This window comes from Borostomias antarcticus (assembly GCF_949987555.1).
Source record: "Borostomias antarcticus genome assembly, contig: scaffold_584, whole genome shotgun sequence".
Taxonomy (NCBI): domain Eukaryota; kingdom Metazoa; phylum Chordata; class Actinopteri; order Stomiiformes; family Stomiidae; genus Borostomias; species Borostomias antarcticus.
Window position 1 is genome coordinate 1 of NW_028175541.1, and position 15,665 is coordinate 15,665.

Sequence of the window (15,665 nt, forward strand, 5' to 3'; positions counted from 1 at the left end):
ACCGCATGAGAATGTTTGTTTGTTTTTTCGACAATAAATGATCAGTTTATACAGCGATCGGATGGACAGAACTCTTTATTTGTGCGCGTAGACCTATTGGCTATCCCGGAGTGGAAGTGGCTACCATAGCGATTTCGATATTGTTTAAAAATACGAAGCCACTATAGAGAGAGAGAGGGAGGGAGGGAGGGAGGGAGGGAGGGAGGGAGGGGAAAGTATCCTAAGTGACCAGACTGCTTGTTCTAAGTGGGGCACTGTGTTACTTATTCAGCGGAGCTGCGCAACTTTCTTGTCAAATCAATCTGTGTCTTCTAATAAATACAATGTTCTGCTCTAGAACCCTGTTCTGCTAGCTCTAGAACCCTGTTGACTTCTAATAAATACGATGTTCTGCTAGCTCTAGAACCCTGTCGACTTCTAATAAATACGATGTTCTGCTAGCTCTAGAACCCTGTCGACTTCTAATAAATACGATGTTCTGCTAGCTCTAGAACCCTGTTGACTTCTAATAAATACGATGTTCTGCTAGCTCTAGAACCCTGTTGACACCAGGCCATGGGTTCCCCTCCTCTCTCTGCTGCTTTCTCCTTCCTTTCTCCTCCCTCCCTCCTTCTCTCCCTCTTGTTTTACACGTCTCTCCTCAACACTAGCTTTCCTTCTTGCTTTTGACTATTGAAAGACTATTGAATGACTATTGAATGACTACTGGCTAATGACTATTTCTTGTCATTCGATCTTGTCGTTCACGTGTTGTCTCTCACTCCACGTTCTTGCGTTCTCTCTCCTCCTCTGTCAGCGTGTGTTGGTCTCTCTGTCCGTCTGTCTGCTCTCTCTCTCAGTCTCTCTCTCAGTAGTCTCTCTCCCTGGTTGTTCAACTGGCCACAGAATGTTGTGAAGGTGGAGCAGGAAAGACAAACCTCCACCAAACACACACACACACACACACACACACACACACACACACACACACACACACACAATACACAACTACACACTGGGAGGACATCCTCTCTGCTTCTGCTCCACAGCTAGCAGGAAGGACATGAGGTGAGCAAAGGTGTGTGTGTGTGTGTTTGTGGAGAGTGAGTGTGTGTGTGTGTGTGTGTGTGTGTGTGTGTGTGTGTGTGTGTGTGTGTGAGGGGAGTAGGGGCAAGAGACTCCTGCCCCACACCCACAACCGCTTAGCTATCTGCTAATAGCTAATAGCTAACGGCGGCCTTATAGTCTTTAGCTCCGCTAATCGCTAATGCTCCGAGCTAATGCTAGTCTGCCATGAGGGTCGGTGGCCCTTTGTAAGGATCAAGGAATGAGGCTTTGAGACAGTGAGTCACTTTCAGCCTGAACGTCTTCCTCCAGCAGGGGAGACAATTAACGTTTTGGCTCACGGTGAGTCACCTGCCTTTGGCCGGTGGCAGGTGTTCATTTTCAGCCCTGTATGAGCACCCGCAAATATATTATTGTCAAACAGGAGGCCTACGTTGCCGTACAAATCATCATGAAATCTGTTTAGCGTCCGCTGTTAGAAGTCTGCGCGGCAGGCCGGCAACTCTCAGAGTCACTGCCACAATACCCAGAACTACAATACCCAGAACTACAACTACATGAACTACAATACCCTGAGCTACAATACTCTGAACTGCAATACCCTGAACTACTACAATACGCTGAACTATGATACCAAGGACTACAATACCCAGAACTACAATACCCAGAACTACATCACTATGAACTACAATGACCTGAACTACAACACCCTGAACTACAATACCCAGCTTTGACTGCATGTCCGTCTCCCACCCTGTGTTCCACCCAGGCGTCGTCCTCCTCCTCCATCCCCCACTCCTCCTCTCACCTCGTCAATCTCCCGGATCCAGCGGTCAATGCCGTCAAAGGACCACCGGTTGGTGATGTCGTAGACCAGCAGGATGCCCTGGAGACCAGAGAACACACAGGGGGTGAATCTCTCTCTCTCTCTCTCTCACACACACACACACACACACACACACGCACACACACACACACACACACGCACACACACACACACACACACACACACAATCTCACAAGCACGACATCATCACGGACGCACACACTCGGGCATTGTTCCCCGTGCTTCCTGTTTATAGGAGTGGGCGGAGCCTAGCGGGCCAGTCTCAGCAGGGGGGATAAACCAGTCTGTAAACAGCGCTGGGAGAGGAAGCAGCAGCAGCACCAAGGGGCTTTAGCTGGCCTCCACTGTGGGGCAGCTGTCTGCATGGGGGCAGTTGTATTCATAGCAGTAGGAGCGTTAGCTAGTATCCAATGATTAGCTATGAAACATCAGTACTGGTCAGCTTGTCATTGTGGTATAGCAGTAGCGTTAGGTAGCATGTAGCATTAGGTAGCATGTAGCATTAGGTAGCATCGATGTCTCATGCTTGGTGGTCCCGATGTCTTAGTGGTTTCTGATTCTGGTGCTGGGTGTGGTGCTGGGTGTGGTGTTGGGTGTGGTGTTGAGCAGAGTGGGGTTCTCCCCTGGAGACAGAGTGTTCTGTGTTCCACAGCAGGGGTTCCTCACCTGAGCACCTCTGGAGTAGGACCTGAAGATGGTGCAGAACCGCCCCTGACCAGACGTGTCCCTGCAGAGAGAGAGAGACAGAGAGGAGAGAGACACAGAGAGAGAGAGAGACACAGAGGAGAGAGAGACACAGAGGAGAGAGACAGAGAGGAGAGAGAGACAGAGAGAGAGAGACACACACACAGAGAGGAGAGAGAGACACAGAGAAGAGAGAGAGACACACAGAGAGAGAGAGACACACACAGAGGAAAGAGAGACACAGAGAGAGAGAGACACAGAGAGGAGAGAGAGACACAGAGAGGAGAGAGAGACACAGAGAGAGAGAGAGACACACACAGAGGAAAGAGAGACACATAGAGAGAGACACACAGAGAGGAGAGAGAGACAGAGATGAGAGAGAGACAGAGGAGAGAGAGACACACAGAGGAGAGAGACAGAGGAGAGAGAGAGGCAGAGGAGAGAGGGACAGAGAGAAGAGAGAGACAGAGAGGAGAGAGAGACAGAGAGGAGAGAGAGACAGAGAGGAGAGAGAGACAGAGGAGAGAGAGAGAGACACAGAGGAGAGAGAGACAGAGAGGAGAGAGAGACAGAGGAGAGAGAGAGAGACACAGAGGAGAGAGAGACAGAGGAGAGAGGGACAGAGAGAAGAGAGAGAGGAGAGAGAGACAGAGAGGAGAGAGACAGAGGAGAGAGAGACAGAGAGAGACAGAGAGAAGAGAGAGACAGAGAGGAGAGAGAGAGAGAGGAGAGAGACAGAGAGGAGAGAGACACAGAGAGGAGAGAGACACAGAGAGGAGAGAGAGAGAGAGAGAGAGAGGAGAGAGAGACAGAGAGGATAGAGACAGAGAGAGAGAGAGACAGAGAGAGACACAGAGAGGAGAGAGCAGGAGGAAAGAGAGTTACATGTATACATCCCCCTCTCTAGCTGGAAAGATCAAGCACCCACTGCAAGACGACAGAACATTGATCATAAACTTCTAAGTGATTTCCTGACAGGCTGTCTTCATTACGAACTGGTGCTAAACTGAGATTGGCCGTGTGCATGTCTCTTATCTCGAAATATCTCATCTAGCCGAATCCTGTCTAACTCAGTACTTGGGAGACAACGCCGCAATGCGATTGGACTGTCGGCTAACGACTGCGATAGCGATTGGTTGGCTTGGCTGTCAGGAGGGTGGGGAGGGAATGGAGATGAGAAGGCGCCGGCGGTAGGGAGGGAGGGAGGGAGGGTGAGAGAGGGAGACAGAAGAGAGACCAGAGAGAGAGACGGTCTCAGTAGCGCTGTACTCACCAAAGCTCCAGCTTCACCCTCCTCCCATCGAGCAGGATGGTGGTCGTCTTGTAGTCGATGCCTGAACGCAGAGAGAGAAAGAAGGGTTACATGGAGAAGAGAAAGAAGGGTTACATGGAGAAGAGAAAGAAGGGTTACATGGAGAAGAGAAAGAAGGGTTACATGGAGAAGAGAAAGAAGGGTTACATGGAGCAGAGAAAGAAGGGTTACATGGAGAAGAGAAAGAAGGGTTACATGGAGCAGAGAAAGAAGGGTTACATGGAGCAGAGAAAGAAGGGTTACATGGAGAAGAGAAAGAAGGGTTACACAGAGAGAGAAAGAAGGGTTACATGGAGCAGAGAAAGAAGGGTTACATGGAGCAGAGAAAGAAGGGAGCAGAGAAAGAAGGGTTACATGGAGAAGAGAAAGAAGGGTTACATGGAGCAGAGAAAGGAGGGTTACATGGAGAAGAGAAAGAAGGGTTACATGGAGCAGAGAAAGAAGGGTTACATGGAGCCCAATTCCACATTTCGGCCCCATATAAAACGTCCACTTGGAAAATGCTTCTCCAAAACCTGATTTAATCATCTATGGAGGCCCTGAAAATGGTCATAGGTTATTGGCAATAGGCAAACGCAATAGGCATCTATAGGCTAATGCTCACATTTTAGTAATTTGCTTTTAATTTAATTTAAACATGTTTTTGAATGATTTTTCACGGTGCCATTTTCATGACTGAGTTGAGATGACAGCTCTTTTGCATGCCAGAAGTTTATTCTATATTTTTGGAAATCATAACAGTGGTCACAGTCCCCAATGCAAATGTTCTCAGGCAATTTGATTTAATTAAGGATTTTTTAAATGTATGAATCCATCCATCCATCTACCTACCACGGGACTCTTTTCATGAGCCATCCATGCCCAAATATGTTGGGTTTTCAGATCGAGCCACATAAATAGGCCCGCCTTTCAATCTTCAACACCTTCAGATGTCTCACGTCTTGCACCTGTGTTTTGTTCAATAAGCTTCAACTGTGACTTCCTTCAGCCCGAGTTACTAAATGTGCCGTTCAGTTCCAAAAAACTGTTAAACCACATTAAAGGTGTGTGTGAGTATGTGCGTGGTGTGTGTGTGAGTGTGTGTTGGATGTATAGGTGTGTGTGTGCCGGTTCTGTTGACTGTACACCTGTCATGACTCGAGAGGGAACTTGGAAGGCTTCCTGTGTTTGGGCCCTGGGCACACACTGTTGTTGTTCTGGCGCTGGTGTGTGTAGTCCACCTGCTCTGTGGTCCGGGCATGTCCGGACACGTCCTAGCCACCGCCGGTTAATGACTAACTGTAATCCTGTGGTTTTAATTTAGTTAAGCCTGCACCTTCTCACACAATCATACAGGTGGTAGACGTTCTTTCAACCTCATCTACAGTCTAAAAGACTTTGAGACTAGGCTATGAAGTCATCGACGTTTATTTCCTTATAGTACAAAATGATGTAGCGTCTCCAACCGGGTTTTAGTTTCATTCATATTTAGGAGGAGGCCCCCCTCGCGCCCTCTGAGCCATCGAGCTACAGGCCAATAGCCTACCAGCAGGTGCATCGTCAAGGTGTCATGAGTCATGAGCTGTAGTCGCACCTGTAGTCAAGTGTGTGTGTGTGTGTGTGTGTAGCACATATGTATGGGGGCTGTACTTAGGGTTTGTTTTTTAAGGGTCTGGGGAGGTTGGGATGAGGGTATAGGGATGAGGGTATAGGGATGAGGTTATAGGGATGACGGAAATCTCTGCTATATAACTTTTTTGTATTCCTTCTATGTATGTAACTCTCCTACTGTATACTATTCGCCCCACTATTTTAAGACTGTATATTTATTTGCCCAGGGACTGCGGGTGGAAATTAGCTGTTTTAGCTATAACGTTGTACAGTGCATCTCTCCCTATTCTATAGGGTAAATGTCTACTGTACCTTGTCCCTGTCTTAAAAATAAACAAAAATCAATCAATCAATCAATCAATCAATGAGCCTTCATAGGAGCAGCAAAGGGTGCAACGGTGCGTGATGGCCGTTAGCGTCTGCGAGATGAAGGCAGCGGCATCTCCAGCTCATAAAAGCCTCGAGTGCAGAGCTCAGCCTCGGTATTGAGCGGAGCGAGTCAGCGAGTCAAAGCCCAGCCGGCAGAGAACTGAGGTGATCGATGCGTTTGATCTGTCAGATTTCACCAGGACGCCTGCTTCTCTCTGCTGTGGGAATGCCTTTGTCTTTGCACTCACATCCATATTAAGGCAGACTATATCCATAGAGACTGGACTACAAGGGGAAAAGGAATATCCACTGCAGTGTGTGTGTGTGTGTGTGTGTGTGTGTGAAGTGGCCTGCTTCCAGCATGATAACTAGGGGTAGCAAGCATCCAGATAGGCAGTCAGTCCCTCTGCCGAGACAATGGGCTCTGAGCAGCAAGCCGGCGGCCGTCATACCCCCCAGGGACGCCTCCATTGTGGGGCAGTGAATGAGGCAGAGAGCCGGAGAGCGTCTCCATCCAGGTCTGTCCTTCTGTCTGGCAGATGTCTCCATCAACCCGTTAGATACTCTGATCACACTACTGCAGCTCTGGTAAAGGCCTGCTTCTCCCCGATGCTCAGCACTAGACAACTAGTCTACTGTCCGATTCACAAGAGCCACGATGACCATCATTATCATTATCATCATCATCATCGAGGTGATCTAGCAGGATAATCTCCTCACACCTCACTTATAGTCGGATCACACACCCCCAATCCCCCTGGAAGCACACTCCCAATCTAAGGATAGGGCAGGACCTTTACTTGCTATGTCTAAAGCGATAGACCCGTATGTTTCCCATATAAATGACAAACTATGTCTTATATTTAGCCCTATATGGGCATTATGTCCATGGCCTTCAGTTCACAACCTACAGTGATGCTAAGTTATTGATATCATAACAAAGCTCTCAGTCGAATCGACTCAGTGGCCATGAAGGAGGTCAGCCCCACTCTCCGAATGGTGAACAGAACATGAAGAGCCGGAGGCTCCGAATTCGATTCGGTTCTCGTCCTTCATTTTTCCAGTATTTACTCTGGCTCGCAGCGCTGAAACCCTTCCCAGAGAATGTTCCACGGTCCGTCAGGTTCTCATTCCTCTTGTGTGAAGCCCAGGGTGGCTGTTAGGAGGCAGCCGCGGGCCGAACCTGAGACTGATGACCTGGCCGTCATCCTGACCATGTGACCTGACTGTAGAAGCCCTCTGGACCCTGGCATGTCTTGGGCCTGGATAGAACCTGGACCCTGGCATGTCTTGGGCCTGGATAGAACCTGGACCCTGGCATGTCTTGGGCCTGGATAGAACCTGGACCCTGGCATGTCTTGGGCCTGGATAGAACCTGGACCCTGGCATGTCTTGGGCCTGGATAGAACCTGGACCCTGGCATGTCTTGGGCCTGGATAGAACCTGGACCCTGGCATGTCTTGGGCCTGGATAGAACCTGGACCCTGGCATGTCTTGGGCCTGGATAGAACCTGGACCCTGGCATGTCTTGGGCCTGGACAGAACCTGGACCCTGGCATGTCTTGGGCCTGGATAGATCCTGGACCCTGGCATGTCTTGGGCCTGGATAGAACCTGGACCCTGGCATGTCTTGGGCCTGGACAGAACCTGGACCCTGGCATGTCTTGGGCCTGGATAGATCCTGGACCCTGGCATGTCTTGGGCCTGGATAGAACCTGGACCCTGGCATGTCTTGGGCCGGGACAGAACCTGGACCCTGGCATGTCTTGGGCCGGGACAGAACCTGGACCCTGGCATGTCTTATAACCTTATAAAGAACCTTCTTAAGGAACCCTTTGTATGGGAGTTAAGAAGTACTTTGGAGTTAAGTGCTTTTTAAATCATTGGGGAAACCCGGCCAATGCTTTCTCTATGGGAGAAACCTACATTATAGTCACAGTGCCTAGATATGCCCTCACAAATGTTCTAGCCTGTTTGTTATTTAAATCTAAATTACACAATGAAATCAGATAATGTATGCTAATATAGTGAGGCAGACCAGCTATACACAGTGTAAAATTCACCAGAATGCAGGGAATTAAGCTTTTGATGCCTCAAATCTCCTGGGGGGCGACCCCAGACCCCCTCATTCTGAGCCAGGAGAAGCCTTGCTGTACTTGTTTAGCCTGCAGCCCTGTGCAACAGAAGCATCTCGCTAACGGCTAGCATGCAGACAGGGCTAACTCGGTCACAGACTGCCTGCAGCCCTGTGCAACAGAAGCATCTCGCTAACGGCTAGCACGCAGACAGGGCTAACTCAGTCACAGACTGCCTGCAGCCCTGTGCGACAGAAGCATTGCGCTAACGGCTAGCATGCAGACAGGGCTAACTCAGTCACAGACTGCCTACAGCCCTGTGCAACAGAAGCATCGCGCTAACGGCTAGCACGCAGACAGGGCTAACTCAGTCACAGACTGCCTACAGCCCTGTGCAACAGAAGCATCGCGCTAACGGCTAGCACGCAGACAGGGCTAACTCAGTCACAGACCCATTAGACATTAGACTCGTTAGACAGTTACGCCTTGTCAGCCAAATCATCTCTCCTTTCATCTCAAACTGTTTACCACATGAACAGACGGGAAGGAAAGAGGGATGAGGGAAAAGAAGACGAGGAAGGAAGGGGGCAAATTAGATGAGGAAAAAAATAAAAAGCCTGCTTGAAGTTTGCAGATGTAGGCCTAACACAGAGTTTCAGATACAATGCAGTCTGTAGATAAATGCAGAAATGACTGGGAAGGCAGGGAAACGGAGGGAAAGAAAAAGGAACGAGGGAACAAGTGGTGAGTGGGGGAGGAGAGGAAAAGTGACAAGAAAGACAAGACATTTGAAATGACTCTCTTTTGTTCATGTCATATGTTAATATTGGGCCCCGAATATGACCAAGACAAGAAGGGAACATCCTGATCAGCTCAAACTCACGCACACACACACAGGCATACACGCACACACACACACATACACACACACAAACACACACATACACACACACACACACAGGCATACACAGGCCTATCAGGGTACAGCTCAGATCACTACGGGATCTCTAGACCTAGCCTATCAGGGTACAGCTCAGATCACTACGGGATCTCTAGACCTAGCCTATCAGGGTACAGCTCAGATCACTACAGAGATCTCTGGACCTAGCCTATCAGGGTACAGCTCAGATCACTACAGAGATCTCTAGACCTAGCCTATCAGGGTACAGCTCAGATCACTACGGGATCTCTGGACCTAGCCTATCAGGGTACAGCTCAGATCACTACAGGATCTCTGGACCTAGCCTATCAGGGTACAGCTCAGATCACTACGGGATCTCTGGACCTAGCCTATCAGGGTACAGCTCAGATCACTACGGGATCTCTAGACCTAGCCTATCAGGGTACAGCTCAGATCACTACAGAGATCTCTGGACCTAGCCTATCAGGGTACAGCTCAGATCACTACAGGATCTCTGGACCTAGCCTATCAGGGTACAGCTCAGATCACTACAGGGATCTCTGGATCTAGCCTATCAGGGTACAGCTCAGATCACTACGGGGATCTTCTAGCCTATCAGGGTACAGCTCAGATCACTACAGGGATCTCTGGACCTAGCCTATCAGGGTACAGCTCAGATCACTACAGGGATCTCTGTACCTAGCCTATCAGGGTACAGCTCAGATCACTACAGGGATCTCTGGACCTAGCCTATCAGGGTACAGCTCAGATCACTACAGGGATCTCTGGACCTAGCCTATCAGGGTACAGCTCAGATCACTACGGGATCTCTGGACCTAGCCTATCAGGGTACAGCTCAGATCACTACGGGATCTCTGGACCTAGCCTATCAGGGTACAGCTCAGATCACTACAGGATCTCTGGACCTAGCCTATCAGGGTACAGCTCAGATCACTACGGGGATCTTCTAGCCTATCAGGGTACAGCTCAGATCACTACAGGATCTCTGGACCTAGCCTATCAGGGTACAGCTCAGATCACTACGGGGATCTTCTAGCCTATCAGGGTACAGCTCAGATCACTACAGGATCTCTGGACCTAGCCTATCAGGGTACAGCTCAGATCACTATGGGATCTCTGGACCTAGCCTATCAGGGTACAGCTCAGATCACTACAGGATCTCTGGACCTAGCCTATCAGGGTACAGCTCAGATCACTACGGGGATCTTCTAGCCTATCAGGGTACAGCTCAGATCACTACGGGGATCTTCTAGCCTATCAGGGTACAGCTCAGATCACTACGGGATCTCTGGACCTAGCCTATCAGGGTACAGCTCAGATCACTACAGGGATCTCTGGACCTAGCCTATCAGGGTACAGCTCAGATCACTACGGGATCTCTGGACCTAGCCTATCAGGGTACAGCTCAGATCACTACGGGATCTCTGGACCTAGCCTATCAGGGTACAGCTCAGATCACTACAGGGATCTCTGGACCTAGCCTATCAGGGTACAGCTCAGATCACTACGGGATCTCTGGACCTAGCCTATCAGGGTACAGCTCAGATCACTACAGGGATCTCTGGACCTAGCCTATCAGGGTACAGCTCAGGGCTGAGTTTCCCAGAGGCATTGTAGCGCTACGTTCATCGTAAGCTATGGCGTTCATCCTAGCGCTACGATGAACGTAGCGCTACGATGCCTCTGGGAAACTCAGCCCAGATCACTACAGGATCTCTGGCCAGAATCAGAAGTTGTCAGATTGAAAGCCGAAATAAAACCAGATAAACCAGCCCTGTGTTCTACCCCCCCCGGCGGCCGGTGACGACTGATGAGGGCAAAACAAAAGAAAGGCATGAGGGTGCGTCTGTGGCTGCGAGCGGATCCAACGCCTTCGGACGCACGTGAGCGCTGAGGCCAGGAACCAGGAAGGCCCCCGGGGGAAGGAGAGGCAGACGCTAAGGATTCTGGTCCGGGGACACGGCCCGTCGGTTCCACAGGTGTCACTCTCCAACGACGGATGGAGACGAGGGCATTCCGGCACGTAACTGAACTAACACTTAGCTAGTGCCAGCGAGACGGCCGCTAACACTCTTCACAGACTCCTGAGGTAATAGCATCGAGTAGCTATTGAGTAGCTAAGTACCTCAGGAGCTTGGCTTAATAGCTCCTGGAGAAAGCTTTCAAGAGGGCGGCAGCGCTAGGCAGAGAAGCATGTCAGACGCAAGAGGCAACTCTAGGCCTGGATGCATCGCAGGGAAAGGTATCTGACCGAATGATTTATCAAGTTTCAGCTAACCAACCGAAGGTCCCACGGAAGAGCTTCAGTTCGACACAGCCCACCTCATATCCAAAACGGCTTGACTGAGGAGCGTTGGCTATTCTGAAGGATCGATGACGCACGCCAACATCCATCAGCAAGGGGGAAGCGAGACAGACGGACAAGCGCCAAGTCAGGCAGGGAACCAATTGTAGCCTGGGGGGGGGGGAGGTGTCCGTCCAATCAAAATGTCAGTCCATCTCCCAGTCTTGACACTCATATATATACTGACCTTCCCCTCCCCCCCCTTTACTAGAGGGATGGGAATAGATCAATAGTGGTGCATCTTCCTGGATAAACATCTGGGATGGAGAGCGTTCAGCCATGCTTCCCTCTCCTACCTCCATATGAAGTCTTTAGATCTCGCTAGCATCAATCAGGCGCTGTCCTGTTTTCAGAGTCTTTTCTGAAGAGGGTTAGGATATTGGGTTAGGGTTAGCCGGGTTAGGGTTAGGCGTCGACGTTGGCTAACCCTAACCCTAACCCTAGGATATTTCATCAGAGTGGCTCCACGCTGACCGCCAGTGTCCTCTTCACACTGCCAGGGCCGAGGCGCCCTCTGACAGAAGCCATTACCCAGTAACACTGGCCAAACGTGCCCGTGCATCTGACCCATGTGTTTTTCGTCAGAAGAAATCCCGTAGGTCTCAACGCATTTTCACGCTTTTAATCATGGAAAACGGGCCACTGAGGATGAGAGCCCTGGCGGACGACTGTGCTGAGGGACCGTCTCTAAGGGGCCGTCGCTCGCTGCTGTCGGTGCAAACATCTTCTCTGGGGTGGGAGATTTTCCCAGATAGCCTAGCGTAGCGTAGCCTAGCCTAGCGTAGCCGAGCTCTGGGCACTGCAGACAGCAGAGACAGAGGACAACCTGACAACTCATTACAGCTGCATGGAGGTGATGCGGCCACACAGCCTCCCCCCCCCCCCCCCCACAACCTCTCTTTCTATTCCTCTGTTCCATCTATCCTTCTCCTCCCCCTCTCTCTCTCCCTTCCCTCCCCCTCTCTATCCTTCTCATCCCCCTCTCTCTATCCTTCTCCTCCCCCTCTCTCTCTCCCTTTCCTCCCCCTCTCTATCCTTCTCATCCCCCTCTCTCTATCCTTCTCCTCCCCCTCTCTCTCTCCCTTCCCTCCCCCTCTCTCTATCCTTTTCATCCCCCTCTCTCTATCCTTCTCCTCCCCCTCTCTCTCTCCCTTTCCTCCCCCTCTCTATCCTTCTCCTCCCCCTCTCTCTCCCTTCCCTCCCCCTCTCTCTCTCCCTTCCCTCCCCCTCTCTCTATCCTTTTCATCCCCCTCTCTATCCTTCTCCTCCCCCTCCCTCTTCCTTGAGGGGCTCCACTTTATTAGCATAGGCGGCGTGATCCTGTGTTGTCAAAGCGTTAGATGTAGCTCTCTCCATCCTTCTCTCTCTCCATCCCTCTCTCTCCATCCCTCTCTCTCCATCCCTCTCTCCATCCCTCTCTCCATCCCTCTCTCTATCCCTCTCTATCCCTTGCTCTCTCCATCCCTCTCTCTCCATCCTTCTCTCCATCCCTCTCTATCCCTTGCTCTCTCCATCCCTCTCTCTCTCTATCCCTCTCTCTCTCCATCCCTCTCTCTCCATCCCTCTCTCCATCCCTCTCTATCCCTTGCTCTCTCCATCCCTCTCTCTCTCTATCCCTCTCTCCATCCCTCTCTCTCTCCATCCCTCTCTCTCTCCATCCCTCTCTCTCTCCATGTTCTCTCACTCCGCGCTGCAGGATTCACACCAGCTCTGCACTGACCCAATGCTGTTAAGGCATTAGTTATTCTCTCTGATGGGAATGATGAGCGTGTGTGTGTGTGTGTGTGTGTGTGTGTGTGTGTGTGTGTGTGTGTGTGTGCGTAGTGGCTCTTTGAAGCCACCTGACCACCAGCTCAGCTCAGCGCAGCAGGCAGTCAGAAGCAGGCGGTCATATCCAGAGCGATAGCACCAGACTCAGGCTCTCCTCCTGTCTCCTCTGCCCCAGGAGGAGCTCATCTGATCGGGCAGAGCTCTGTCCAAACATCCCCTCTTGGACAGAACCCACCAGGATTTCCGACTGTGACAAGCGCTGCTGTCACATACTGTATCTGACAATGACTGGCCAATCTGACACTTTACTATGATCATTAAGTAGGTTCATATAATAATGTGTTGATAACGTAACAGCCCCACTATATGGAAAGAAAACATTCACATTATGAATCAACTAGAAATGAATAGGATAGACTATAGATTTGTTTTAATCTAGCTATACAACTCAACTGAAAATACAACTCCATTTGTAAACAATGTGCTGTTAAAAAAGCATAATGTTTACTACATGAACGGCATTTCCACGACGACCCTCATGAAGTGCATTCACAAGCAGACAGCAGCACGCACCCTGACTAACCAGAACATACAGGCTGCTGTTGTTTGCCAGGCTAAGGTCACTGTACTCTCAAGGGAGCAGTGTGTGTGTGTGTGTGTTATGTATGTATGCATGCTGGGTAATGGAGTCGGACTCACCGCTGCTGTAGGCGTAGGGGGACTCGGCCGAGCCGTCCTGCAGGCTGTCCAGTATCTCGCCCTTCCCCACGTCGCTGTCTCCCACCAGCAGGAACTTGAGCAGGTAGTCGTAGCTCTTCACCGGGCTGCCCTGTGTACCCATCCTCCCTCACATCTGAGCCCCCCTACAGGGGGGCGTGGGGCGTGGGGGGGGCACAGGCACGGGTGGGCCCGTTGAGGAATGCAGACAAAGGGGGAAACAACTTTCTTCTGTTATCTTGCTCCCGGCTCAGAACCAGAAGGAAGTTAGGTCATGGACCTGTCCGGAAAAGGTGACTACGTGTGTGGTGGGCTTCTTGTGTGTGGTGGGCTTCTTGTGTGTGGTCGGCTTCTTGTGTGTGGTGGGCTTCTTGTGTGTGGTCGGCTTCTTGTGTGTGGTGGGCTTCTTGTGTGTGGTCGGCTTCTTGCGTGTGGTCGGCTTCTTGTGTGTGGTGGGCTTCTTGTGTGTGGTAGGCTTCTTGTGTGTGGTGGGCTTCTTGTGTGTGGTCGGCTTCTTGCGTGTGGTGGGCTTCTTGTCCGGTGTGCTACTTTCCTGCTGGAGTTGAGTGTTGATTATCTGGGTGAGGTTATTCCAGCTTGGTTATTCCAGCTCGCAGAAAGGTGTCATATTAGGAGGAATGTGAACACAATGTCTCAAATGAATCTCCTCACAGCTCAACATGTCGACTAAGTGGTTGAAAAGCAAATGATCATTTTGTCCAGACTTGGCGAACTGGTGAAATGGGTAGAAAATCCCTTGAAGGTGTGGATGAAATGACAGCCCAACTAGACAACCATAGATCAATCCACCTCTTCTGCACAACTAAAACAAGTCCTGGAAATCAATTAGTGAAGAGTCCAATGGCATTTAGCTAGTAAACATAGTTAGTTAGTTGTGTTGCCCCATCAATTGACAGTGAGATGAATCTTGTTAACAATTTGTCAGAAGAAAATAACATCTTGGCTCTTTCTAGGATCACCACACCAGTCTAACCAGTCTTAGCAGCTGAGCTAGCCAGACAGAAAGGTGGTCCAACAAAATCAGATTTTAACCACCTATTTAACGTGATGGGTGAGCTAGCTAGCTAGAGATGCTAGCTAAGGCTAGCGAGAGGTGCTAGCTAAGGCTAGCGAGAGGTGCTAGCTAAGGCTAGCGAGAGGTGCTAGCTAAGGCTAGCTAGAGGTGCTAGCTAAGGCTAGCTACGAAGTGTCAAATCAATTCACCCCAGAGGGCAACTCACCCAGAAATAGCAAGTTTGTAAATAAATAAGACACTTTACTGTATCAGTAACCTGCTGTAATTTCATTTAAAACCAACGGTTATATTTGAAATGGCTGTCTTGGCAGTCCAAGTTAGCTCGCGAGCGTTAGCTTAGCGTTGGTAGCTTAGCATGCTATGCTAGCTTAGCGTTAGTAGCTTAGCATGCTATGCTAACTATGACGGCGCGAGCCAACCAACGGCTCTGAGGGAGGCAGCTTCACCCGGACAACAAAGATCCGTAACTTCGGGGTATTTTCCCTGGTTTTATCCACAACTTGTTTGCTAAATGTCAGCCCAGGTATCATTAGGTCCGCACCGTCCAGTCAAATCAAGGTAAAAGCGTGTAATAATGATATTTTTCTCCGTGATAAATCATTAATCATAACGCAGAACAGCGCGGCTGAAGACGCGTCGACACACTGCGCTGTCTCGCGCTCGCACGTTCCCGCCCCCTACTCCAAGTCCCGCCCATTCGCTCAGCTCATTCGCCGCTTATTCACATGGTGCGATGTGATAGGCTGAAGGCAAAGTCCATCAAAATAACTGTCAACAACACATCCAGAGAGTGAAAACATAGATGAATGGAGGAGGACGGTGTTAAGATTACTAACAGAAACAGACAAAAGGAATACACACCTTGTCACACAAACCTGCAATACCGTGTTAAGAACTGAACTGACAGCTTATTATAAATATATATAATTGTATATATTGTATGTATTGTATATAA

The 15,665-nt window shown here is 50.0% G+C and overlaps 1 protein-coding gene across 1 annotated transcript; it reads right to left on the reverse strand.

The window, feature by feature from the left end:
- Positions 1-1,852: 1,852 nt before the first annotated feature.
- LOC311329479 (ras-related protein Rab-40C) lies at positions 1,853-15,244 on the reverse strand (the record flags this gene model as incomplete). Its single annotated transcript, XM_084463323.1, has 4 exons — positions 13,657-15,244; positions 3,849-3,909; positions 2,558-2,618; positions 1,853-1,930 (listed from the first exon to the last, which is right to left on the reverse strand). Coding segments are annotated over exons 1-4 (342 nt in total), but the record flags the coding sequence as incomplete, so codon positions are not given.
- Between the last annotated feature and the right edge of the window lie 421 nt (positions 15,245-15,665).